Genomic DNA, 24980 nt, shown 5'->3' on the forward strand with positions numbered 1-24980 from the left:
TCTGTGTTTTAGTGAATGTGTTAAGACCTAGTGTAGAGAGAGGGCAGGAGGTGAGAAGACCAGTAGGCACGGTGCTGTAGCTGCCTGCAGATCACTCTCACTCTCACTGCAGGTGATCCTATCTTTTGATCCTATAGTTTTTGTCATGCAGTATTTACTATTTATTTTTTGTAAGACTGGAGAGACCCATTCCACTTGGCAAGAGCATCCTGCTTTGCTTGTAGATAATTTTACAGCTGTGACGCTGTGATCTCTAAACCCTTGCAGTTTTACAGCTGTGCTGAGCTGTGACGCTGTGATCTCCTAAACCCTTGCAGTTTTACAGCTGTGCTGAGCTGTGACACTGTGATCTCCTAAACCCTTGGTGCTAACCGCTAAGCCTACCGGTCACACAGTCAAGTCTCAACACTAACCATTAGGTCACGCTGACACCCAGTACCACAGCTCTCAGGTCTGAGCCACAATATCAGTGCCAGTATGAAGAGTATCTACTGTGCATTGCATCCTTTGCAAAAGCAAATTGTTATTCAATCTCTCCTGCAGCTGGCCAATGGCTGGTTTCACAGACCCTGATTAGCACTAATCAGGGACTGCCTTACATACATTAACATTAGGTACTCCAAGATTAGTGCTAACCAGGGACTGTGAAACCAGCCTTTAGTTTATTAAAATAAAGCCTCGTCTGTCCCCAAATGGAGCTTGTCTGTTACGGCACTGCAGATCCCCCAGGCCTCCCAGTCTTCCCAGTTCCAGCGCAGCTCAGTGTGCTGCGTGCGTCGTGGGGGGATGTCTTGTGTAACCTGACTCATTTGTCAGCTGGGCTGTGGTCTCGGGGGGGTCCTTTGAGTGGTCGATGCAGGGATGACACTGCGGTGCGAGCTCCTGGTGCGCATACTGTGTGGTCACAGTGTAGTTTCAGAGGTCTAGAAGAAGGGTAGTGTAAATAAATGATAACAATTCCTTTAGGTGACATTACATAAAACTTTCATGATAAGAGCAGTAACTGTATACTTTGTGTAAGTACTCTTATGAATAAATCACTTCCAAATGTTGTGTCACATGAAAGAAAGAAAGAAAGAAAGAAAGAAAGAAAGAAAGAAAGAAAGAAAGAAAAAGCTTAAACTGCTAAATTTTTGTTCACTATTGTTGTACAACTGCTAAATTATTATTTGTTGTTTTTTTTATATATAAAGCTGAAGATACAGTTAGTTACACTGTAGTCACACTCTAGTTAGGGTTTGCTAATTTAAGTTTGTTGTGAGGTTGGAACTCCATTCAGCAACATCAAGGCTTTATTGAAAATATTTCTCTAGGGAAAACACACGTGTTTTGAGTTTTGTTTAGTCTTATTTTCGATTTTTTTAAATTATTTTAATAACAATTGACTATATTATTACTATACATTTTTTAATATATATTTTTTAAACTACAAAATGAAAGCGCTTGCACGTTACTAAGTGTTTTTCATGAAGGCACGTCTAGATGTGTAGTTGCGATGCAATGGAATTCAAATGCTTTCTTTCTAACGTTACAGCATGTTGGCACGCTTGGTGAACTGGTTTTGTTTGTTGTGGTGTGTATGTCGTATGCAGCTTTTTGTTTTGTGCATGGCTCTGACAGGCTGGCAGAGGCAGTGATGAGGTTTGCCCAGGTTTCTGAGTTAACCCCCCCCCCCCTCTCCCCGCTCTGTATACAGGCTGCGAGAGGAAGAGCTCGAGCAGGGCCAGCGAGCAGCTCAAGCTGTTTGATTGTTGTTGACTCTGCTCCGAGGCAGACCGCTCCGGAGGCATGGGGAAGGTTACCAGAGTGATATCAGCACTCACTCATCTTTTACTTCTTCTGATCCAGCAAGGTAAGGCTGCTCCCCGGGCTTACAGAGCCATAACCTGCAGGGGAAACATGTGCTGTTAGAAACCTTTTATGTGAAATAGGAGCGTTTTATTGTAAATCACAGACACAACAGTCTCTCTCTCTCTCTCTCTCTCTCTCTCTCTCTCTCTCTCTCTCTCTCTCTCTCTGTTCCATTGATGTGCTACCCTCACGTCTCACTAGTGGAAAATGTGACAGAAAGTGACATTTATAAAGGGTTTTTTTTGTGGCTGTTTTTTTCTTTTTCTCTTATTCATCCACTATTGTGTTTCTTTTCTTGTGTGTCGACTGAAGCCTTCACTTCACAAGACAGACAAAGTTGCTGAGTACTGTACCTTCTGAAGTTATCATCGTGGTGGGAGGGGGAGGTTGTTTGAAGGATTAAAGAATTCATAGAGATTTTATTTGAAAAACTTAAGCATGAGTCGGGTTCCGAACAAGCTCCTAGCCATTCTTGTGTCTCTGATGTCTTTTCTCTGTGCTGGGCTTGGAATTGAGAAATCAGGGAGCACGGACTCTGATCCAGGTAAGAACTTGGGATTCATGTTATTATGGTAACACTTTCCATGAAGTGTCTCGAATTACTGTGTATTTACATAGTAGGTACTTAGTAAATACATGTGTACTTAAACATGGTTACAATGTTATTATGCATAGTAACAATGTAGTTAATGTGTAGATTTTTTAGCATGCTATAACCCTAACTCTAAACCTAAACCTATCTCTAACCATAACCCTTATCTGATACAATTGTGTACTTACATATATCATGCACAAAGCTTTACACATAAAGTACATTGTAACTATGTATAATAACATTGTAATTATGTGTAAGTCCATGTGTATTTACTAAGTAACTACAATGTAAAGACACAGTAATTAGGGACACTTCATGGAAAGTGTTACCGGTATTATCAATGTATTGTCTACAGTTAGAAACCCATTTGTCGTGCAGTCCTCAGGCTTGTGTAAATAAACTGTCCCAGAGAATGATGATGCTGCTATCCATATAGGGATAAAACAGACAGCATCTTTGATCAAGAGAAGTGATGTTTTTCTAGGCATCTAATGCCATGCAAGAATGAAGTGGTCATAGCTTCCACTATTCGGCACTTTTATTTAATCTTATATCAGGTTTAGTAGCAATTCATACAAACGAGTGAGATGTAGAGTTTCCTGGGTTTGAATCCCAGAAGAGATAGTGACTGGGAAAGTCACTCGATATGCTACACTGCAGCTCTGTACTGGAGAAACGGGCAGGAGCAATGCTGTCATGCTGTGTGTTAGATATGCTTTCGCACATGGAAAATCATTTTGTAAAGTTTCAAAAATATGAGTTCGCTGGGTGTTATGTTTTGAATGATTCATCTCTTTTTGCCATTGATTTTATGGTGTTATTTCTTGTCAGGACCCCTTGATAATGAGTTGTGTATCTCAAGGGTTCTACCCTGGTTAAATAAATACATTGGGATTGGTAAAAATGAGGATGTTCTTTGTTGTCTCTCTGTTTCTTTATTCATTTAAGTGTATGTGTGTCCATTGATTTCTGCAGTATCTAGCAGTGTTCCTTTTTCGGTTTGGTTCAGCAGGAAGCTTGCTCGTGCAGTGAGGGTTCTTTGTGTGTTGTAGTTTTCACTCCATTCTACAATGTTCCAAACCCTCACAGCATTATAAAATAACACAGCTGCTGTGTATTTCACTCTTTTAATACAGTGGTTTATGTACATTCAGGCATGTTTAGTGGAAACTGCCATCGTTAACTCATTAACTGAGTCATATCGGTTTTAAAACACCAACAACAGATTGCATTGTATTCTTCCACTGATATAAGTCTGTAACCACTGACTGATACAAGTCTATTATAACTGGTGAGCAATCTTTTCAATGGTCTCATCCAGTTGATATTCCTGTTATTAAAGGAAATACACGCTCATTAACACCAGCAACGCAAGCTCCCGTCAAGCTGAAAGGAATTCAAACCATACCTCTCAGAGCTGCTGTCTTCTCTCGCTCGCGTCTCAGCCAGGAAAAGAAAGTTGCTCACCAAAGATTATAAAAAATAGTGCAATATATACTGCATGGGGTAGTGTGTGATAAAGGAGAATGGAATGCAGTCCCTTGGGATGGGGTGCTTGGTGGGCATTGCATTCTCATATCACACACACTACCCAATGCAACATTATCTATATAATCACCATAGCTCTTATTAACATTTACAGTGGGAATCTGCAGATAGGCAAATGAACTACACTTTAAAAAAGGGTCAACATTTGAACTAGCATATTTCCTGCTGGATTCATATGAAATCCAGGACACCCTGAGTTCTTTCTCATGTTGGGGATCTTTGAATTCATGTTATTGTCAGGGTTAAGTATGGATTTGAATTGAAATAGTAAATCACATGTTTGTATGAATGTATGTAATTACATTCCCATTACAGACAGGTTGTACTTGTTATAAAGTGATCCGTATCATGTCAATGAATTTAGGTTTCTTTCAGTACTACTGAGTATTTCATAGCTCTGAATGTATTTCATGTTAACCAGGTAAACTTGAACGCCGATGCTATCAAATGCTTAGATATAAGTCTTAATGTTAGACCAGTGCTTAATCAATTCAACCTAAACCAGGAGGGAAGAGGAGGGCGGAAATATTTTTCCCCGGAGAAGCTTACTGAGATTAATCATCTTAATTAAAAGGGGGACCAGAGGATTATTTGTTAAGGATTGTACATTCCAAAAGTCTCAATTTAACCCTTTTTTAGTTGTATTATTTCATGAGAATGATATTCAGGTGGGATTACATGAACTGTATTAACACCATACAGTTGCATAGTAGAATCCCCCAAAAAATAAAAATAAAAGTTTCTAATTACACATATATGCAGTTCAATAAAAAACCCAACACACTGTGACTATGTGCAACTGAAGTGTAATTAATATAGCAACAGAGTAAAATCCATGCAAAGTGTAATATAGCCCAGTGAAAGCATGCTAAAGTACAGATAAGCATTGTAAAGAACAGCGAGGTACGGGAAAGAACATTAATAAACATGGCAAACCAGGGGAAAGTATCTTAAATGCATAGATTACTATAGCATGATAAAAGTGCAAATACTGTAATAAACTTTCCTAAGGGCAGAGCTGCTATTTCTTTTTGTGTGTATTTATTTGCTGTTTAATTGTACGCACGCCTTCTCTCACCTGTCTCGCCTTCCTGCAGCAATGTCTTCTGTGCTGGTCTCTGTGATGTTCTGCGTCACCATTCTTACTGGAATTCAAAGAGCCTTGCTATTTGATTATTAATAATCAAAGGAAATAATGGTTTTATTTTCTAAATCAACCACAGGCGATGCATCGGCTAAAGCAGTCGTTTTCACACAGGATACGTGGCGGCCGAGGGAGCTGTCAGCTCCAGTTCAACACATCCTCAAACCCCACAGGCCTGAGGGCTGCGTTTCTCGTAAACCACGGGCTCAGCTGTGTGTTAATCTCAGTCTGCATCGGGAAATATTTGACAATAATAATGTGTTATATACTGTGGTGTATACCTACCCGCATGCAAACCTCTGGGTGTGTCTCGTGTGAAAATGTTAGACCGCTTTGTGCTTTAATTAGGCATCTTAAACAACATGGGTAAGCATGGGAAAAAACAACGTGCACATTTACTGTGAAAACGTTCATGAGGAATGGTATTAAGAATCTGCTTGTATTTTATTGGTAACACTTTACATTCAGTGTCTCTAATGACTGTGTATTTACATAGTAAATAGATGTTTACTTACATATAATTACAATGGTATTATACATAGTTACAATGTACTTAATGTTTCATTGCATGATATAACCTTAACCCTAATCTTATCCCCAATCCTAAGTAAACCTAACCCTGACTATAAACCTAACCCTAACCCTTTTCTGATACAAATGTGTGCATATATCGTGCAAAAAGATTTATATGTTAAGTACATTGTACCTATACACAATAACATTGTAACTACTGTGTACAAACACAGCAGAGACACTGACTGGAAAGTGTTGAAACTACTTAACAGAAGAAATGTTTGTGCAGTAAAACTTAAGCACAGCCACATTCAGTAAGAAACTTTTTTAAATATATATTTTTCTTTTTTCAGGAGACTCTCAGCCTTCAAAACTGAACTTCTCAAGCAAGGAAGAAGGACAGATTCTAACACTCAATTTCACATTTCCAAAGAAACTCAGCGCCACTGAAAGCATGAACCTGAACCTGAACAAGTATCAACAGAAGATTGCAGAGATCAATTTCAAGGGAGGGCAGGGAAACACATTTAATGAAAAAAGGCTAACATTTACCTGGCAAGGAGAGACACAGACAGCCACACTGTACATTTCAGGACTCATTAAGAATGACTCTGGGGTGTACCAGTGCAACTACGTCCTTAACTCCAAAATCGAAGTCAGCAATTCTATCAACCTGACCGTCAGAACCAAAGAAAGCTCTTACACCAATCAGACAGGTGAGCACTCCTGACACAGGGAGCTCTTACATCAATCAGACAGGTGAGCGCTCCTGACACAGGGAGCTCTTACATCAATCAGACAGGTGAGCACTCCTGACACAGGGAGCTCTTACATCAATCAGACAGGTGAGCGCTCCTGACACAGGGAGCTCTTACATCAATCAGACAGGTGAGCGCTCCTGACACAGGGAGCTCTTACATCAATCAGACAGGTGAGCGCTCCTGACACAGAGAGCTCTTACATCAATCAGACAGGTGAGCGCTCCTGACACAGGGAGCTCTTACATCAATCAGACAGGTGAGCACTCCTGACACAAGGTCCAGCTGTTATACTAATGAACACCACAGCACACCCTCGGGGTTAAATAATAATTCATGGTTAAATAACTCATGTCAACTCTCGACTGAGTTAAAGAAACAGGAACTATGTACAAATATGTGTTTACATTTGTCATATCGTCAAAGATCTTTCAGAAACAATAGTAATAATGCATAATGCTTTTACAATAAATAGGTAAGTGGGAGCATTTTCATAGAAAACCATTGCCCATGGAGTAATGAAGCGGCCCGAGGAAAATCCATGATCGCGTTTGCAGAGAAACCCAGGAAGTGGTGATAGCTGTGAGTGTTGTTTCCGACAGAACACAAAGCCAGCTGTGTCAAAAGGGGACTGAGTCACAGACTAGGCAGTTCTCAGCACTCTGCTTAGCAAGGACTAGTAGGCAACTGGAGAAATCACATCAGCACTTATGCACAGGTGCCCTGTTTTCCACTGCGCTGTAATGATACCACATGATGACTTATGCAAGTTAGTCAGGTCAACACAATGATGCTACAATCAATCACACTTTTTGTAATTCCATTCATTTTCACGTTGCACATCCTTTAGATTGGGATGTTGAATTCAGAGCATTTTCAACACAACTTAATAAAGGGATGGGAGGGAGCAATACCTTTGTTACTAAGCCAGTGCTGAGATCTATCTATCTATCTATCTATCTATCTATCTATCTATCTATCTATATTTTCTCAACTGTTTTCTCAATTGTTACCCGTAAGAGAGGGAAGAAGTAATCACATACACACAAAGCATTTTCAAACAGGCATTTCATGTTCTTGAATCACTGTAAAAGCTAGCTTAAATCACTTCTTCGCTCAGTTTTTTTTCTGTCCCAAATATAAAGTGCTGGAATCAAAGACTAAAATCAAGATAATCAAATAATAATGAAGGTGTTCAATGTTTTCAGATTTGTCAGACCCCGCGGGCACTGCAGACAGCCATCCTCAGGATCACAGCATTCCCCAGAATGCCCTCATTGCTGCCTCCGTGACTGTCACGGCCCTGCTGCTTCTAGTGCTCAGTATCACTGTGTTCCTCATCTGGGATCGGAATAAAGGTATGAGGCACTTCACGAGATATGACTTGTATTACTGTGTGTCATTGTACAACGTTCACTTTCTTTAATGTATGTATGGTCTTGTCAACTTGTCATCTTCTCGTCGCCCATAGAGTTAAAAAAAATATGAAAAAAATGTTTTTATAAAAATGTAATTTAAAAAAATGTGACCGTAGGCAATTTTTTCTAAATGTAATCACATTAACAGTGCTTATAGATAATTTGCAGAATTAATGTAAAATATTCTATTACCAGGAGGTAGTCAGCCAGCAACCATTCACACACACATCAACCAGCAACCATTCACACACACAACAACCACCACCTTTTCACACACACACATCAACCAGCAACCATTCACCCACACACAGCAACCAGCAACCATTCACACACACAGCAACCAGCAACCATACACACACATCAACCAGCAACCATTCACCCACACACAGCAACCAGCAACCATTCACACACACAACAACCAGCAACCATTCACACACATCAACCAGCAACCATTCACACACACAGCAACCAGCAACCATTCACACACACACAGCAACCAGCAACCATTCACACACACACAGCAACCAGCAACCATTCACACACACACATCAACCAGCAACCATTCACACACACAACAACCAGCAACCATTCACACTCACACATCAACCAGCAACCATTCACACACACATCAACCAGCAACCATTCACACACACACATCAACCAGCAACCATTCACACACACATCAACCAGCAACCATTCACACACACATATCAACCAGCAACCATTCACACACACACAGCAACCAGCAACCATTCACACACACATCAACCAGCAACCATTCACACACACACATCAACCAGCAACCATTCACACACACAACAACCAGCAACCATTCACACACACACACATCAACCAGCAACCATTCACACACACAGCAACCAGCAACCATTCACACACACAGCAACCAGCAACCATACACACACATCAACCAGCAACCATTCACATACACATCAACCAGCAACCATTCACACACACACATCAACCAGCAACCATTCACACACACACAGCAACCAGCAACCATTCACACACACAGCAACCAGCAACCATACACACACATCAACCAGCAACCATTCACACACACAGCAACCAGCAACCATTCACACACACAGCAACCAGCAACCATTCACACACACACAGCAACCAGCAACCATTCACACACACAGCAACCAGCAACCATTCACACACACATCAACCAGCAACCATTCACACACACAACAACCAGCAACCATTCACACACACAGCAACCAGCAACCATTCACACACACAACAACCAGCAACCATTCACACACACACAGCAACCAGCAACCATTCACACACACAGCAACCAGCAACCATTCACACACACAGCAACAGCAACCATTCACACACACAGCAACCAGCAACCATTCACACACAGCAACCAGCAACCATTCACACACACAGCAACCAGCAACCATTCACACACACAGCAACCAGCAACCATACACACACACAACAACCAGCAACCATTCACACACACACAGCAACCATTCACACACACAACAACCAGCAACCATTCACACACACACAGCAACCATACACACACACATCAACCAGCAACCATTCACACACACACAGCAACCATACACACACACATCAACCAGCAACCATTCACACACACACAGCAACCAGCAACCATACACACACACAACAACATCTCTGTATGCACAGGATGCCACCTCCGCAGTGAAATCAACTCCTAATAAATAACGCACGCTGTGTAACTATGCCTCCGAAATGAAAATCATTTTATGTTGCAACAGAGCTGGAAAGTATATTGATCGTTTGAAATAAGGAGTAATGCAGGCCTGTCTCTGTCGTGAATATAGGTTTTTCAAAAAGCACTTTTTTCGCTTGTTAAGCAACCATGCCGCGAAGCAAAATTGATTAAAAAAAAACTTGGGATCTGCATTAATTTGGAATAAAAACTTAGTTTGAGATTCTTGCATGCTGGATTAAGATTTGGTGCACTTTGAAACAATTCGTGTCAGATTGATTTTGAATAAATGTTCACCTTCAAGTCAAGATTTGTGCTTTCTGTACTGCGTTTTAATTCTTTAATGAACAGGGTAACGCAAAGGCAGAATACTGCATGCATGAGATGAACAGGTACGTGTAGTTCTACTTGTATTCACAATCTCATCTCATGAACTCACTCCAACAGCTTATCCTTCATTTTGGTTGTCCGTTCGCTATAGCGAAACCCTCGATATAACAAACAAAAGGCTTGGACTCCAGCAGGTTTGTCACAGCGAGGGTGTACTGTACAATATAAGTATAGTGCCATTCTTAGAAATATATAATGGCTAGGGTGTGAAATACGTTTAAAGAATATATTCAGTAATATAGTTGTTCCATACATGCTGTGGTGTATTTGACACGCACTGTAGCGCTCTTTGAAATCCAGGTGACTGTTTTTTGTAATGATGTGTGTGAATCAGAAGCAGTGAACAGTCACTGGTATCACAAGCTTTCCCCACTCATTCACTGACCCACAAACCCCGCACCATGTCCTCCATTCAGACAAACAGACAAGCCTGAAGCCAGAGGCTTATCCAGCGACAGTGGGGACAAATGCGCTGCACTCATATTTTCCGAATGGTTGTTTTGTTTGTGTTTACGGTCCTGTGAGCGCAGCGTTCCCACGATTACAGTAATCAGCCTCAAAGTTACGGTTGTACTCTGAACTGAGAGAGAAATCAGAAACCACGCAGCTAACCACAGTCCTCTCGTTCCAGGCACCTCCAGCCCACAGCTCAACACAATCAAACGCCAGCAGGTAAGGTGGACTGTCTGCCTCCTGTTGCATTGCCTATCGAGGAAATGTTTACTCTGCAGCAAGATTTCATCACGACTAGGCATCCCGGCTAATCCTGCACTTTCATTAATAGCCCAAATAACTACATCTGCCTAATCAACTAGTAAATCAATGCATAAATGATCCTTTTGTTTACTGATATATATATATATATATATATATATATATATATATATATATATATATATATATATATATATATATATATATAACCAGGCTCACTAAACATTCATCCTGGCTGGTAAATGTACAGTGTGGCTTCCTTTGTCAGTTTTCTCAAACAAACCCCCCTTACATCTTTATTAGCCCACCCTGTTAGCTATTTACCGCGCTTTCTTCTGCCAGTGATTGTGTAAGATCAGCTCTGAATGACATGTATGTGTGTGTTTCAGGAGAGCAAGCCATCCCAGGCCATGCCAGTCTACTCCATCAAGTACGGGGTCCTGGAATTCCCGAGGCGCGACGCCCTTCCTCCAGCCACGATGCCGGACCACAACGACCACGTGGAATACGCCACCATCACCTTCCCTGCAGGACAGGAGGGGGGGTCGGGGGGTCGGCACTGCTGGAGTCATGGCAGGTAGCAGAGAGAGAGAGAGAGAGAGAGAGAGAGAGAGAGAGAGAGAGAGAGGCCGCTGTGCCAATCAGACCTCACTGCTGCTGACCTGACAAGAAATAACCAGCACCCCCCAACTTCCAACCCCCAACGTTAACCCCCACCCCCACACCCACTCAACCCCACACCCCCAACCCCACACCCCCACCCACAGATTCGGTACCAAAAGCTGACAGAAGAATGTAAATAAAACATTGATTCATAAATAGATGAATGCATGTACAGTTCCCATCACGTAGAACACAGCCTGCTGCTACTGCAGTTCTGCTCTCAACAAGCACTTCAGATAGCTATTTATATCATTATTTGATCCCACTACTTTCCACACTGCAGCTCGTATTTACTTTAAATCTGCACTTACACTTTCTGTATAAAAAGAGGTGAAATGAAATGATGCTAAGCGAGTGACTCCTGAAAAAGATGGTGTGTGGGAATAACTGTAACATATACAGATTTCATGTTGTTATTTATATGCACAATTTATATACAGTATATATATATATATATATATATATATATATATATATATATATATAATAAATAAAAATACATTTGTACAAATGTGTGTGTGTGATTCTTTGGGTTTTCCTAGAGGCGTTATTAAGGATTCTATTCATATAAAACCGCCAGAGGGCAGTGTTCCGTCACAAAGACAGAGAGTTTCAGTCGCCAGTGCTCTCAGCCCCCCTGTCTTTATTGTCCCAATAAGCATGCAGGCTGTGACTCCAGCAGGAGTAGTTTTTACACTGTGTCGGTCTCTATTGTCCCAATAAGCATGCAGGCACTGACTCTAGCGGGAGTAATTTTTATACTGTGTCGGTGTCTATTGTCCAAATAAGCATGCAGGCTCTGACTCCAGCGGGAGTCGTTTAAACCGGGCTGTTGTAGATTGTGACAGAGCAGATAACATCCGTGGCTTGCAGAAGAAAGAAAAAGGTTCCACTGCTGGAGAGATTAGTCGTCACAGCTCAGCCCTGTGTACTCAGCACACGCAGCATTTGCATATTTCTAGCTACGCCGCATTGTTACAGGGGTTGCGTAGGGGTGATTTGAGTCATGCAGCTGCCAGACAGATACCATCGACAGTCGCAGTAGCGCTGCTGAGGGCTGCACCTTGCAGTCCTTTCTTTTTCTTTGTCTGTTTCGTGGCACAGCCTGTCTTCAAATCGCCCGTGTTTTTGCGCTTTACTCTTGCTGCCGCTGATCCAAGTTCCAGCACGCTGTTTTATTAGACGCTGCCTCGTTGTGAACACCTTGCACGGTCGCGCTGCGCAGGCGAAGTTTAACCGCTGAGGTGAAAATACCACAGGAAGGTGCTGCTAATTTGCTGGTGAAACACGCAGCAGTGTTGATATCAGTAAACACTCACGTTCCTCCTCCCCCGGCTCTCAGCCCTCTGTGTTGTGTGGGCTGTGCCTGCATTTCCCAGCAACTGCTCAAATATTGATGAGAAAATGAAAAACATATGGTGTGTTGTTGTGCAGACTGAAGGTACTGCACTGACTGAACTTAAGAAAACGTTATGGTACTTAGAGACAGGCTTCCTTACTCTAGTCACACTGTGTAAAGGCAGGATTTCTCCTCTATAATAGAAGAGATTGATTACAGCACTACAGGCCAGCACTGTACAGCACAGTGGAGGCTCCTTACAGAATGCAAGGGAGGCAGAGCCTCCTCGATTTCAAAATGAAAAAAATAAATACATTCAATTAAACATTAATATACTGTATATAAATATTTGTGTAACATTATAATATAATAATGTTCAATGTAACAAAAAACTGAAATATTGTCTAAAACTCAAGAGAAAACCTAACTCCTAGATTCAACATGCCTAAATTAACCATGCCTAAAAGTCTTATTTTGGTGCTTGTGTTTTGCAGGCATTTTTAAAGGTAGAATACAGTAAGTAGGTTGTAAATGGGCTTTACAATAAATACAGTACGCAATTAAAACTGTTATTACATAGAAATGTAATAATGACCTATGAATTCGTGCTAGTATTATTATTATTATTATTATTATTATTATTATTATTATTATTACTACACACACTGTACTCGTATTAGGCATACATGTCGTTCAGCAAAGGATTTTAAATGCTTGTATCTTTAATTTAAAAATGAGAGGCGTCTGCTATAGTGAATATTTCAAAGCAAATGTTACATCCGAAAAAGAAGGCAGAATGGAAAGTAATAACTACTGTATTCATTTAAATTTCACTTGATCTGTTTTGTGTTTTGCCGTTTCTAGACGGTTTTGATGTCTGTAAAGTGCATTTAATGTATAATACCGAAAGTTAACATGGCGATGAATCTATTTGTATGAAACTAAAGGCTGACGCATGCGCATATTCGGCACGACAGTGAACAGAAATGTTTGCTCGCGGATTGCTGCTCTCAAGCAACTGTATTTACTAGGATGTCAAAAAACAGACAGAATGACTTGATTTCATCCATTTCCTTTACTGTGCTACAAGAGATCCAGAAAGAAATGAATGAAGCTGTTTTTGTTTGTTTTTTGCACGGCAGATGGATGAAACAACGGGTTTATTTGTGTCATTATTTTGTTGGTCATTTATTTACGTTTAATAAATTAAGTCGATCGGATGTGCTTGATTTTTTGTCAGACTTTCTCCTGCCTTAACAACTTTGTTTAGAAAATATTTTATGCAAAATATGTAGCAGGGTGCGATTTGACGGGGCGTGTCTCCTGCCTCCACTCTTTCAGTTTCCATTCCGGGCAGGGAAAATAGATTTTGTACTGACAATGTCTTTCTGCTGGAAAATATCTTTTGTACAGATGATATTCAAACGTATTCCATATAGCATGGCAATTCAGTGTACGTTTTGTTTGGCAAATTGTGTTTGTAGCATTAAAGCGTATGTTGTTATTTCCTTTTAGTTATCCTTAATAATTATTATTATTATTTATTTCTTAGCAGACGCCCTTATCCAGGGCGACTTACAATTGTCAGAAGATATCACATTATTTTTACATACAATTACTCATTTATACAGCTGGGTTTTTCCTGGAGCAATCTAGGTAAAGTACCTTGCTCAAGGGTACAGCAGCAGTGTCCCCAACCGGGGATTGAACCCACAACCCTCTGGTCAAGAGTCCAGAGCCCTAACCACTACTCTTATTATTATTATTATTATTATTATTATTATTATTATTATTATTATTATTATTATTATTATTATTATAAAAACGTGATGTATCTTTACTACAGTAGACGCTTTCCAACTGTTTTGTAGTTTGAGTATTTTATTCCCCCCAGTAAACGTGGCAGATGACACCCTGTATGTTAGTGACATGCGCTTGAATGTTGTATTCAGTGCGTTTTTAAATAAACACTGGCGGTGTGTAACACTTAAGTTTGTTAGAATAGGCTATGATGGGCCGCTGTTCTCTTTTCTCTGCTGGCTAGTGCAGAAATGTGTTTAACAGCCAAATTGGGGTCAAATGTTAAGAAGATCTGAACAGTGTTGTCAGTCACAATACCATAAGAAGATTGTACTGCTGCTGGGGGTTTAAGGGGACTGCAGGCAGGCCCTGCCTCTCCTGTTTATTTGGCCCTCAGCCACACTGAGTCATTGCACTGTGATCAGGAATACGAAACTGAAACCATAGAGATCAGCTACATGACCCTTTCTATGATACTGTGATCAGGAATACGAAACTGAAACCATAGAGATCAGCTCCATGACCCTTTCTATATGATACAGTGATCAGGAATACTAAACTGAAACCATAGAGATCAGCTCCATGACCCTTTCTATATGATACAGTGATCAGGAATACTAAACTGAAACCATAGAGATCAGCTCCATGACCCTTTCTATATGATGCCTTACTAGTTTTGCACAGCTACAAAAGCATCAAAATAAAAATGTGTTAAGACAGGTTTAATCTGTGAAGATAACTAAAACTGGAATGGGGAAAACCAGAGCAGGATACTGTGTGTGCTGTTCCCTGAAGGGGAGAGAGCTGTATTGTTCATTGATAACGTATGATGGATTAAGCTCAGAATGCAATCCTGAGTAACAACTCTATAAAACGGTTGCGTGCGCAAGCACATTATCCACTCCACAGTTAAATGGTTTGAATAGTTTCTTTTCACTGGTATAATAGTATCCCAATGATATTTCTCACAATGACAAACTAACTGTAGTGCTCCAAGTAGGGGGTACGGTATCCATACATTAAATAGAAGATTACACAGTAAACCTGTAAACTATAGATATATACATTTTTGCTCAAAGAGCCAACTTCCCAACATTCTGATATGTTTAACATACCTTTGTCAAGGGAAAGTGGAAACAAACATTGGAGGTATTTATAGCTTTTTGATGCCATATATGTGAATGCTTCCACACTATTTTTGAAATGTTGGGTAACATTAGAATATGTCATTATTAATGGTACTCTCTTAACCCTCTCTTAACTTTTCTGATAATCAAGTAGCTCATTCCTATTGAGTTTGTCAACTTTTCTCAATTCTCTCTCAATAATTTGTTCTTTATATCCATTTCTTAAGATTTATTTGTAATTCCTTTCTCTGTTTTTTGTAGTCATTTTGATTAGAACAATTCTTTTTATTCTTATGCCCAGTCTTTTAGTGCAGATGACATGTGTAGGTCCTGATGCAAATTTATGAAACTGTACAAGATTCTTGTCCATGTGTCCATATTCCAAATATGTCATCCACATATCTTATGTATTCAAATGGCTTCTTGTCTGGTTTACTCAATAACATTTCCTCTTATTTGTCCATATACGTGCTTGCAAAACTTAATTTTGAGCCTATTGCTGTGCCATTATTCTGTTTGTAACTTCTATTTCCAAATGTAAAATAACTATTTTCTAAAACTATCTTGATCATATTATCATGTACTTATCTACTTTATTTTCCAGTGCCTTTCTACATGCTTCTAAAGTTTCACGCCTGGGGGTACACTGGGGTACAGGGGTTTTACATCCATGCAAAATAAAATGATGTAAATAAAAAGATAGATGGGTTTTAAGTTCTGCATAGCAACACTCAGGTAAACAAACCAGCCAGCTGCTATTAGTCAGCAGTATAGGACTAAACAAAACTGAACCAGAAATCAGTTTCAGTTTCCATTTACTGTCTGGAGAAGCTGATCAGCTGACTGGAGAATGACATTCGCAGCCAGACAAGAGTATAAATACAGCGATGCAGAAACTGAGCATTGGGAACTGAACAGTAGCCCTGAACAGTGGGAAGCGACTACCGTCCGTCTGCTCGATCAGGAATCTGTTAACAAGAAGAGGTGAAAAACTTCAGATACATTCATTAAAACACCCAGACAAAACTGAGCTGACTGGACAAGATGGCACAAAGCGATTGGGTGAACATATTCCAAGAGAAGATTCAGGAACTGGGGCGCAGAGACAGATGGTGGATTGAGTTCGATAACAACATAAACTCTACTGAACCGGGCTGGGAAAATTACATCCGCAATACTTTTGCAAGGTAAGACAAGTCACAATTGTGAAGAAATTGAGGTAGCTGAGTTAAAAGTGCTGGGCTGCAGTGTGGAGGGCAGTGGGGTTGAACAGCTCAGTGGTTAGAGTGCTGGGCTGCAGTGTGGAGGGCAGTGGGGTTGAGCAGCTCAGTGGTTAGAGTGCTGGGCTGCACTGTGGAGGGCAGTGGGTTTGAGTAGCTCAGTGTTTAGCAAAATCACTGGGCTGTATGCAGTATGGAAGTCTTTGAAAAAAAAATCCTAACCTCTGCTTAGCATAAAAAAAACATTCCTTTGCTGTTCTAAAGGACACCTCATCACTGCAAGTAAAGCTGCCAGCACTTCTCTTCCAGGTTCTGCTGCTCGCAGTGTCGCCACACGTGGGCCTCGGCGCAGGTCCCGGTCTTGTTCCACATGAAGCTCAATGCCTTGGAGGGCAGAGGCACCGTGAAGGTGCGCTGCTGCAAGCAGGAGTGTAGGAAGTGCCTCACACCGAACCTCGAGCAGCCACAGGTCAGCGAGGAGAACATCACCGTCCTGATGGACAAACTCATGCTGAAGATCCGCAAGAAGTGCTACAAGGAGAACGTGGGGGAGAACACAACCAGATTCTTCATCGCCGGGAATATAGACGGGCCTCACGAGTCCAGGCACTGCGAGGGCTGCCGCCTTGGCATCTGCAGCCGCGGAGGGGTCTCGAGTTAATGAGTCAATAGAAACATAAAACACTGCTTTATGACATGCGTGATTGCCCTGTTTTACAGTTCTGTTTAATCAAACTTCAGACACAAGTGGACACATGCCAAATAAGCTACAGCATTCCAATAAAATATAAAATATGAAATACAGCCTTAATGTTATATTAATGTTGGACAATCTTTTTTTATTTTAGAAACATGTATGAAGCTCATCTGCAATGTTTCATATAACAGCAGGGAAGTAACGCATTCTTTCTTGGGACTCTTGGGACTCTGATACATTCCGTATCCTACTGCAGACCAGCTCCATTTATTCTGTATCGTTGCTTTATGTGTTATCCAGGGGCTCTTACATAATCATTAATAGCTGTGAAAGCAAAACTCTCAAATCCGAAGTTTGTAAAGAATAAATTCATCAGCATAGTACCAATGGACAAATCCGTTGATAAAATCAGGAAATACAGTCCTCTCCAGACAGAGCTGTAACACAGAACAGAAAACCTGGCCGAGGTTGTAATTGATCATCTGCTGTTTGTTCTGTGCCTTGAAGGGGAGGGAGCTGCATTGTTAATGCAAGTAATGTACAATTTATTAAGCTCAGAGTGCAGAAATACAATCCTGAGCAAACAGCTCTATAAAACGTATCTGTGTGCAAGCACTGCGTCCACTCCACAGTTAAATGCAGTTGCAGAGCATGAAGAATTGGGATTTGAATACACTAATGATGGTGTTAATGATGTTATTTATTTAGTTTATTTACCATGAATACCCTGTTTATCTTTATTTATTATCTGTATGTGCTTGAGGCTGGATTTTTTGATTACACAATAAAAGCAGAGGACAAGCAAAACCCTTTTGAATTTTGTTTACATTTTTTTCTTAATCAAGTGCACCCTTTCCAACCACATTGCAATGTGTTTCTATCTTGAACATGTCACTGTGTCTTACACTTCCCAGTGCCAGCCATACAGAGATATATCTTGGAAAGCTCTCCCTGTCTTTCACACAGAGTGATGTTAATGTGACGAGACGTAAACCCTATACTGACCTTTCAAAGAGGTTCTACATTACAAGCAAGTTCATCAGAACAAAACAAAAAAAAACACACAATAGATTTTTACATGAATAGAAACATCACATCCCCACACTCAGCAGTATGCAAGCAGGAACAGAACTTTACGCTTCTCTCCTGACACCGCTGTCTTATAAAGCACTTGCCATGTTCCGAATAACAGTGCCTTTGTCATATTGACAGTGTCATTAATTGCGATGGTTTTTGTGTCTAAATAAATTATCTGGACAGAAGCTAATATTTTGCTTATAGTGTGAGTTGGACTTGCTCTACTTTATAGAAGTAGACACAGAATCACCACCACAAATCACACCAATCAGAAGGTCTTAGGCGAGGTGCAGCACTTGAAGGAGAGCTCAGGCAATCAATCCCACTCTCACTCTCTGTTCAGACGGTGGATTTCTCAGGGTGGTACTTGCGCTCAAACTGCCCCACGTCAAACTTCCTCTTGCACCCTGCGTAGTTCATGAAGCGGATCTTCCCGAAGACCGGTCTCTCCCCCCAGCCCTGGTCATGGATCCCACAGATAGACCACATGCAGCCTGGAGAGGAGAAGTAGAGTCACAGACTTAGAAATGACAGTGAACACATTGGAAAGACACTGTCAGCGTCTGTCAGCGGTGTGGACTGACCGACGTATCCATTTGGGTCTCGTCCGTCCAGCTCGTAGCGGTCGTTGAGGTACAGCGCTGTCTCCAGTGCCTCCTCCGGGCAGCTCGTCCACTCCAGGATCTTCTTCGCCCAGTACATCCGCAGGAAGCCATGCATCTTCCCCTCAAGAGCCATCTGGAGCTGAGAGAGAGAGAGCGAGAGAGAGGGAGACAGAGAGAGGGAGAGACTGTGCGTTACAGGGCGAAGCACCAGGAGGAGAGCACAGCACGGGACACTGCGTGAGTGTGTCTATCAATGGGATTGTTTATAGTCCTCATGGTTCAGAAACCTGACAAATCCTACCATACGATGATCTAGAACACGTCCCCATCATTTTTAAGCATTTACTTCAAACATATAAAAATTGTGTTAAAATAAAACTTATTTCAATGCAGGAGAATTAATTTTAGCCCCAACTTTCATTATTGTACGGATCCATGCCCACACTGGGCTTTGGAATATAAAATCGACAGTAACTGGCAGTCACTGCAAAGTCCTCACGTACACTGCTCTCCACACCGCACTGTGCGAGTGTGGCGCACGCTGCTTCATACCTGAGCTGCGTTCCACAGCGGGTCGTGTGTCTTTCCCTCCTCTAGCTGAGCCCGGGAGTACAGGTGAGAGCGCTCGTCCTGCGCGTGGTCCTGCAGGGTCTTCCTGGCCCAGTCAGAGGCACCTACAAGGGACAGTGCAGCAACCACAATCAACACACACTACTACAAGTTAGCCCAATCACAGCAACGATCTGGAAATAAGCAGCAGGGAAAGACTTCTGAAAATCTAGTGGCGACCCCTGCTGGTCTACTATTGAAATCTAGAAGGGATACTTCTATACCAAGGAGGAAAAAAAGCAGTGTATGCATTTACAATTATCACTGTATTATTATTAATATTCATAATAATAATGCATGCTTTTGTGTTTGTAAAATATTGTTTCTGCAGTTTTGTAGCCTCGCTCACCCTCTACGCGATCGTAGTTCTTGTTGTAGTAACAGAAGTTGTCGGCCAGCTCTCGGCGCACCACCGCCTCCTCGACGAAGCTGTGGACAGACTGCCAGTGCTTCGAGCCGCACTTCCGCACCTCCAGCACGGCACGCTGCACAGAGACCTGCCCTGCGAGCAGAGGGGAGAACTCGGTCATACACACTGTCACACATCAGGGCTGTGAGGAACTACAGCACCTACAGCTGCAATACTTTCAGTACAGCACATGGGCAAAACATTCAGCCACTGCCTTTTATGATGGAAATGTGCTCCACATTAAAAGAACAAGCAGCACTGTACTGACCGAAGTGGAACCAGGGAGACAGGTTGCTGAGCGCGGGCCGGTTCGGGTTGTTGCGTTCAGACCCAAACAATTTGAGGCGTTCCTTGATGAAGGACTCGAGCATCGCCAGGCCCTCCTCTGTCCCGGGTCGAGCCCAGTCTACCTCCTTCACACTGCGGTCCACTTCCAGGCTGGAGCGGGCTTGTTCCCAGTCCACTGCCTGCACGGGAGAGACACCCCAACACTCAGAAACAGAGATACAATACAGTCAGATACACACAAGAAATCAGCCGTTCTGCCACTGATATCCAGTACTGCACCGTGCAGCACGCATGCACAGAGGGGGGGTCACCCTGCAGCACGCATGCACAGAGGGGGGGTTACCCTGCAGCACGCATGCACAGAGGGGGGTCACCCTGCAGCACGCATGCACAGAGGGGGGTCACCCTGCAGCACGCATGCACAGAGGGTGGGTCACCCTGCAGCACGCATGCACAGAGGGGGGGTTACCCTGCAGCATGCATGCACAGAGGGGGGGTTACCCTGCAGCATGCACAGAGGGGGGGGTCACCCTGCAGCATGCATGCACAGTACAATACACATGACTCTGTTATTTTCTGCTGTATAGTGAAACCCGGTGGAGGACAGGAGTAGTGCAGTCAGTGACCACTCACTTGTGGATCAAGCAAGTGCTGTCATATGACACAGTTAAAATGCGTAATTAGGGGCTGGATGGGAAGAAACTCCCGGATTGGGAAAGCAGGGAGATTCCTGCTGACGCACCTCCACTTCGCACCCGGCGCCGTGAGGGTGTCGGAGCACCGGAGGAAACTCTGTCAGGTATTCGGAAAGCTTGTCGTGGATCTTCTTGCGGATAGTTCTGGCTCCGTATTCCTGTTTCTCCGACGCGACCCAGCAGGGAACGATGTTGTGAGCATCTACCTGCGTTAGAAAGCAATCAGCAGACGAGATCAAAACACAACGACTAATAACTGGATGAGGGATGGACCTGGAGGAGCACTCACTCACAGGATCAGCGTATTTCACAGACCTGTCTGTAAACAGTGGTTTTTAACCTTGGTACTCAAGCACCTCTGTTGAACCAGGTTTTTATTTCTGTTTCTTTGTTGTTGTATTGTGTACTCTCACGTGTCAGAGGCTGGCTGCAATAGTAATCACTTTTACTGTATTTATTTTGACCTATTTGTCAGGGACAAAGTACATTTCTAACAGTAACGCCATGTAAACCTGACAACGGCTAATTACCAGTGCTGTTTGAAGTGCACTAGAAATCAATGCACCCTTAAAACAATGACTTGCGTCCTGGCTGAAATAACCTGGACTGCTAACGGCACATGAGGATCAGAGTTGAGACCCCCTGATCCGGAGGAGTCCAGAGAGAGCCACGTCATGCCCCTGCGGTGGGATCGATGGGTACCTGCACTAACGGGACGTCCCGCGGCAGCCTCTCCTTCACATCCTGGACCCACTGCAGGGGGACGCGCAGCGGGGAGAAGTCTGTGACCACGCCCCCTGCCCCCCGCATCTGCACGAACTCCGGCAACACGTCCTTCGCGTAGCCCGTCAGCAGGTGGAAAGATATGTTCAGCTCTGCACACTCCTGACAACGGGAAGCAAGGAGACACAGAGCTTTGCATCCCCAGGTAATAATAACGACAGGTAGTAGCAGCTGGGACATGCAGTCTGATTCACAGCATGTTTCTTTCTTCTACCACTATTTATAGTATAGTACACACATATTATATATATATATATATATTATGAATTAGTAGTACCTTGGCCACCTCCTCCAGGCCTCGCAGCATGAAGCCGAAGTGTCGGATGGTGGCATCGAGGAAGCGTGGCACCAGGCAGAAACACACGTGGAGTGGGAGCTCGTGACTCAGGGCCAGGTGCTGAGCGTACAGGAGAGCCCAGTTATCTGCAACACACAAACGATCATCTGTGTATTGCAAACCATGAAAACAGTAAATCAAAGAATTACAGACCAGAACAGACCCGGCTGCGAGCCAGCAACAGTCCAGCTCCATCTCTCTGCATTTCAATCATTTTCACAGGAATGCACGTTTTGTGAATCCCCTCTTTTTTATGAATGGATGAATCCTGAAAAAGACATCTCAAACCCCATCAGCAGTGTGTTTGTTTGTTTGTTTGTTGGTCCAGAATCTCGAGATCAGTCCCAGCTTTGAAAACAACATTATGAAGACACGAGAAGATGAGCATATCGACCCAGGTACAGACAGGGCACATTAAGGGTAATTATGCTAACACAGTATTTGACCAAACAGTGTGGCCACTAAGTCATGCTGTATGTGCAACCCTTTACTGCAGTTTATCCCAGCCGCGACACCCACGCACAGCACCAGCCCATGGTGCTGAAGCTCAGTGTGCACCCTGCCCCTCCCTCCCTCCCCTGAGTTACCATGGTGCTGAAGCTCAGTGTGCACCCTGCCCCTCCCTCCCTCCCCTGAGTTACCATGGTGCTGAAGCTCAGTGTGCACCCTGCCCCTCCCTCCCTCCCTCCCCTGAGTTACCATGGTGCTGAAGCTCAGTGTGCACCCTGCCCCTCCCTCCCTCCCCCCGCTGAGTTACCATGGTGCTGAAGCTCAGTGTGCACCCTGCCCCTCCCTCCCTCCCCTGAGTTACCATGGTGCTGAAGCTCAGTGTGCACCCTGCCCCTCCCTCCCTCCCTCCCTCCCTCCCTCCCTCCCTCCCCTGAGTTACCATGGTGCTGAAGCTCAGTGTGCACCCTGCCCCTCCCTCCCTCCCCTAAGTTACCTTGCACTCTCTGGTCCCGGGACATCCAGTACACGATGCCTTCCGAGCCGTCCTTCATCTCCACGGCCTCGGAGATGAGGCGCACTCGCTTCTTGTTGAACTCGAATTCCTTCACCGACGGCCCTGCCTGCAGCCTGGACTCCTTTATTGAGCTTGCCAGCCCCCCCACTCCCCCCGGTGGTGATGTGACAGCATCCCCTCCACCCAGTCTCCGTTTCTTCCTGGCGCCTGTGTTTGAAAGCTCGTCCCCGCTCGATCCCCACAGCGTCGTCTCCCTCTTCCCTGGTTCCTGCTTCCTTGCAGCTTTCGCTTCTCTGCCGCTGCTAGACCCAGCCTGCCTGCCTCCCTCCACTACCTTTTGGTCTCTCTTTCCCGCATTCCCGTTCTCATCCTTGGTTTTCCTCGGCTTGCCTGGTTTTTCCGCCATGCTGGCACACCCACAGGGAGCAAAGAATGAATGTGTGACTTGCCCCCGAGAGACAGCGTTGCAACGGGGAAAGATCCTGTGAGTCTGCAGCAGGGAGAGTCTGGACAGAGAGAAAAGAGACGCTCAGAATATTTAAATTCAAAGAAGCCAGTCATTTATTTATATCAGTAACTCAGGCAATACAGGTACGGCAACCTCTTAGAAAAAGAAGTCCAAAGAAACCTAGATTTATTTTTATTGCTGCAACTCAGAAATTCTCTTTTAAAAAACAGCAGAGAGGAGGGTCATTTAAAATGTGGGTGCTGTCAAGTCAATACAGACCTAAAGGGAGCTCCAGCATCTCAAAATAAACCCTGCCAGGATAACATTACAGATTGATTTCATCAGCAGCGTATTATTAAGGAAACCCTGTGATAGCCAGTGTGATTCTGCGTCATTCCCAGTGCAAGACAATGCTTCCATACAATGCAGCAGTGACTGCTCCCATTGCAGGAAATCCCGCTGTGTTTTTGTTTTTTTTTTAAAAATCACTCTGTTTCATTACAACGGTACAGACAGACCCATCCGATGATCTGCACAAATGAACACACACGTCTTGTCACTTGCGCAGGATGGTACCCTTATCTTTCCTGGATTGTACTACTAGCACGACTAAAACGCTGTACAACACATCTTTGGATAAAACCAGATGCTTAGTGTAAACATTTAACAAATAATACTAATAAACTCAGGCAAGAGGAAGAAAAAAAATAAAAAGACAAAGAAAAACGGAAGTTCCCCACGTTCACGCAGGTATCGTCACCGCTGTGTTTGTTTTGCGAAAGACACGCGTGGTGTTTTTTTTTTTTTTTTGTGGTTTCGTTTTTGTTTATTGAGCAATACACTAATAAGCAACTGTATGCAGGAAACAGTTTTGCATTTACACATATATTATTTACTTCGACGGTCCTGGGATGATGAAGAAAACATGAAAATTACACATTTTGCTAGTACCGAGTACGCAAACAATTTCAAATAATAATTCTAATAAATGTACACTATAATGTACTAGGGTTAATTTAAAGACATTTCCTACCCGCTGTGCAACATGCACAGTGTTTTGCACTCTAACTATATTGTGCAAAACTCCGTTCTCTCTCTCTCTCTCTCTCTCCAGTTTTTCGTGGCATCCGCCGTGATTACACAACGACCCCTGCTTTGCAATATAGAGCGGTTTTATATGACGTAAGCTGGCGCGCCATACTTCCTGGAAAGGGTCCTTCGCGACTAACACAGAGTGATGTGCTTGTGAGGTA

The 24980-nt window shown here is 43.0% G+C and overlaps 3 protein-coding genes across 4 annotated transcripts; 2 read left to right on the plus strand and 1 right to left on the minus strand.

Annotated features, from left to right (window-relative positions):
* The first annotated feature begins 1725 nt into the window (after window positions 1–1725).
* Window positions 1726–11355, plus strand: LOC117422925 (programmed cell death protein 1-like). Of its 2 annotated transcripts, none has more exons than XM_034038170.3 (5): window positions 1726–1852; window positions 6005–6367; window positions 7618–7767; window positions 10584–10624; window positions 11056–11355. In XM_034038170.3, the coding sequence occupies exons 1-5, from the start codon at window positions 1789–1791 to the stop codon at window positions 11245–11247; spliced, it is 810 nt and encodes a 269-aa protein (XP_033894061.3). In that variant the 5' UTR covers window positions 1726–1788; the 3' UTR covers window positions 11248–11355. The 2 variants fall into 2 exon arrangements, with proteins under 2 accessions (XP_033894061.3, XP_058845633.1); XM_058989650.1 differs by lacking the exon at window positions 1726–1852 and adding an exon at window positions 2021–2395.
* Window positions 11356–16473: 5118 nt separating this feature from the next.
* LOC117422957 (receptor-transporting protein 3-like) lies at window positions 16474–17529 on the plus strand. Its single transcript, XM_034038215.3, has 2 exons — window positions 16474–16782; window positions 17125–17529. The coding sequence occupies exons 1-2, from the start codon at window positions 16640–16642 to the stop codon at window positions 17474–17476; spliced, it is 495 nt and encodes a 164-aa protein (XP_033894106.3). The 5' UTR covers window positions 16474–16639; the 3' UTR covers window positions 17477–17529.
* On the minus strand, window positions 17517–24980 carry cpdp (CPD photolyase). Its single transcript, XM_034038213.3, has 10 exons — window positions 24761–24980; window positions 23259–23785; window positions 22256–22401; window positions 21898–22080; window positions 21243–21401; window positions 20481–20679; window positions 20153–20305; window positions 19747–19868; window positions 19174–19333; window positions 17517–19083 (listed from the first exon to the last, which is right to left on the minus strand). Exons 1-10 carry the CDS (start codon window positions 24772–24774, stop codon window positions 18929–18931), a joined length of 1818 nt encoding a protein of 605 aa, XP_033894104.3. The 5' UTR covers window positions 24775–24980; the 3' UTR covers window positions 17517–18928.

The sequence above is a fragment of the Acipenser ruthenus genome, chromosome 17, assembly GCF_902713425.1.
Source record: "Acipenser ruthenus chromosome 17, fAciRut3.2 maternal haplotype, whole genome shotgun sequence".
NCBI lineage: Eukaryota > Metazoa > Chordata > Actinopteri > Acipenseriformes > Acipenseridae > Acipenser > Acipenser ruthenus.

Bases quoted from the DNA above. Each gene is read 5' to 3' on its own strand.
- LOC117422925 (XM_058989650.1), top strand. From the start codon at position 2,290: ATGAGTCGGGTTCCGAACAAGCTCCTAGCCATTCTTGTGTCTCTGATG. The intron at 6,368-7,617 runs GTGAGCACTCCT...CAATGTTTTCAG, and splicing joins CTCTTACACCAATCAGACAG to ATTTGTCAGACCCCGCGGGC. The intron at 10,625-11,055 runs GTAAGGTGGACT...TGTGTGTTTCAG, and splicing joins ACACAATCAAACGCCAGCAG to GAGAGCAAGCCATCCCAGGC.
- LOC117422957 (XM_034038215.3), top strand. From the start codon at position 16,640: ATGGCACAAAGCGATTGGGTGAACATATTCCAAGAGAAGATTCAGGAA. The intron at 16,783-17,124 runs GTAAGACAAGTC...CTTCTCTTCCAG, and splicing joins ATCCGCAATACTTTTGCAAG to GTTCTGCTGCTCGCAGTGTC.
- cpdp (XM_034038213.3), bottom strand. The intron at 20,680-21,242 runs GTGCGTCAGCAG...TCTCCCGTGCAG, and splicing joins GCGCCGGGTGCGAAGTGGAG to GCAGTGGACTGGGAACAAGC. The intron at 20,306-20,480 runs GTCAGTACAGTG...CTCTGCTCGCAG, and splicing joins GTCTCCCTGGTTCCACTTCG to GGCAGGTCTCTGTGCAGCGT.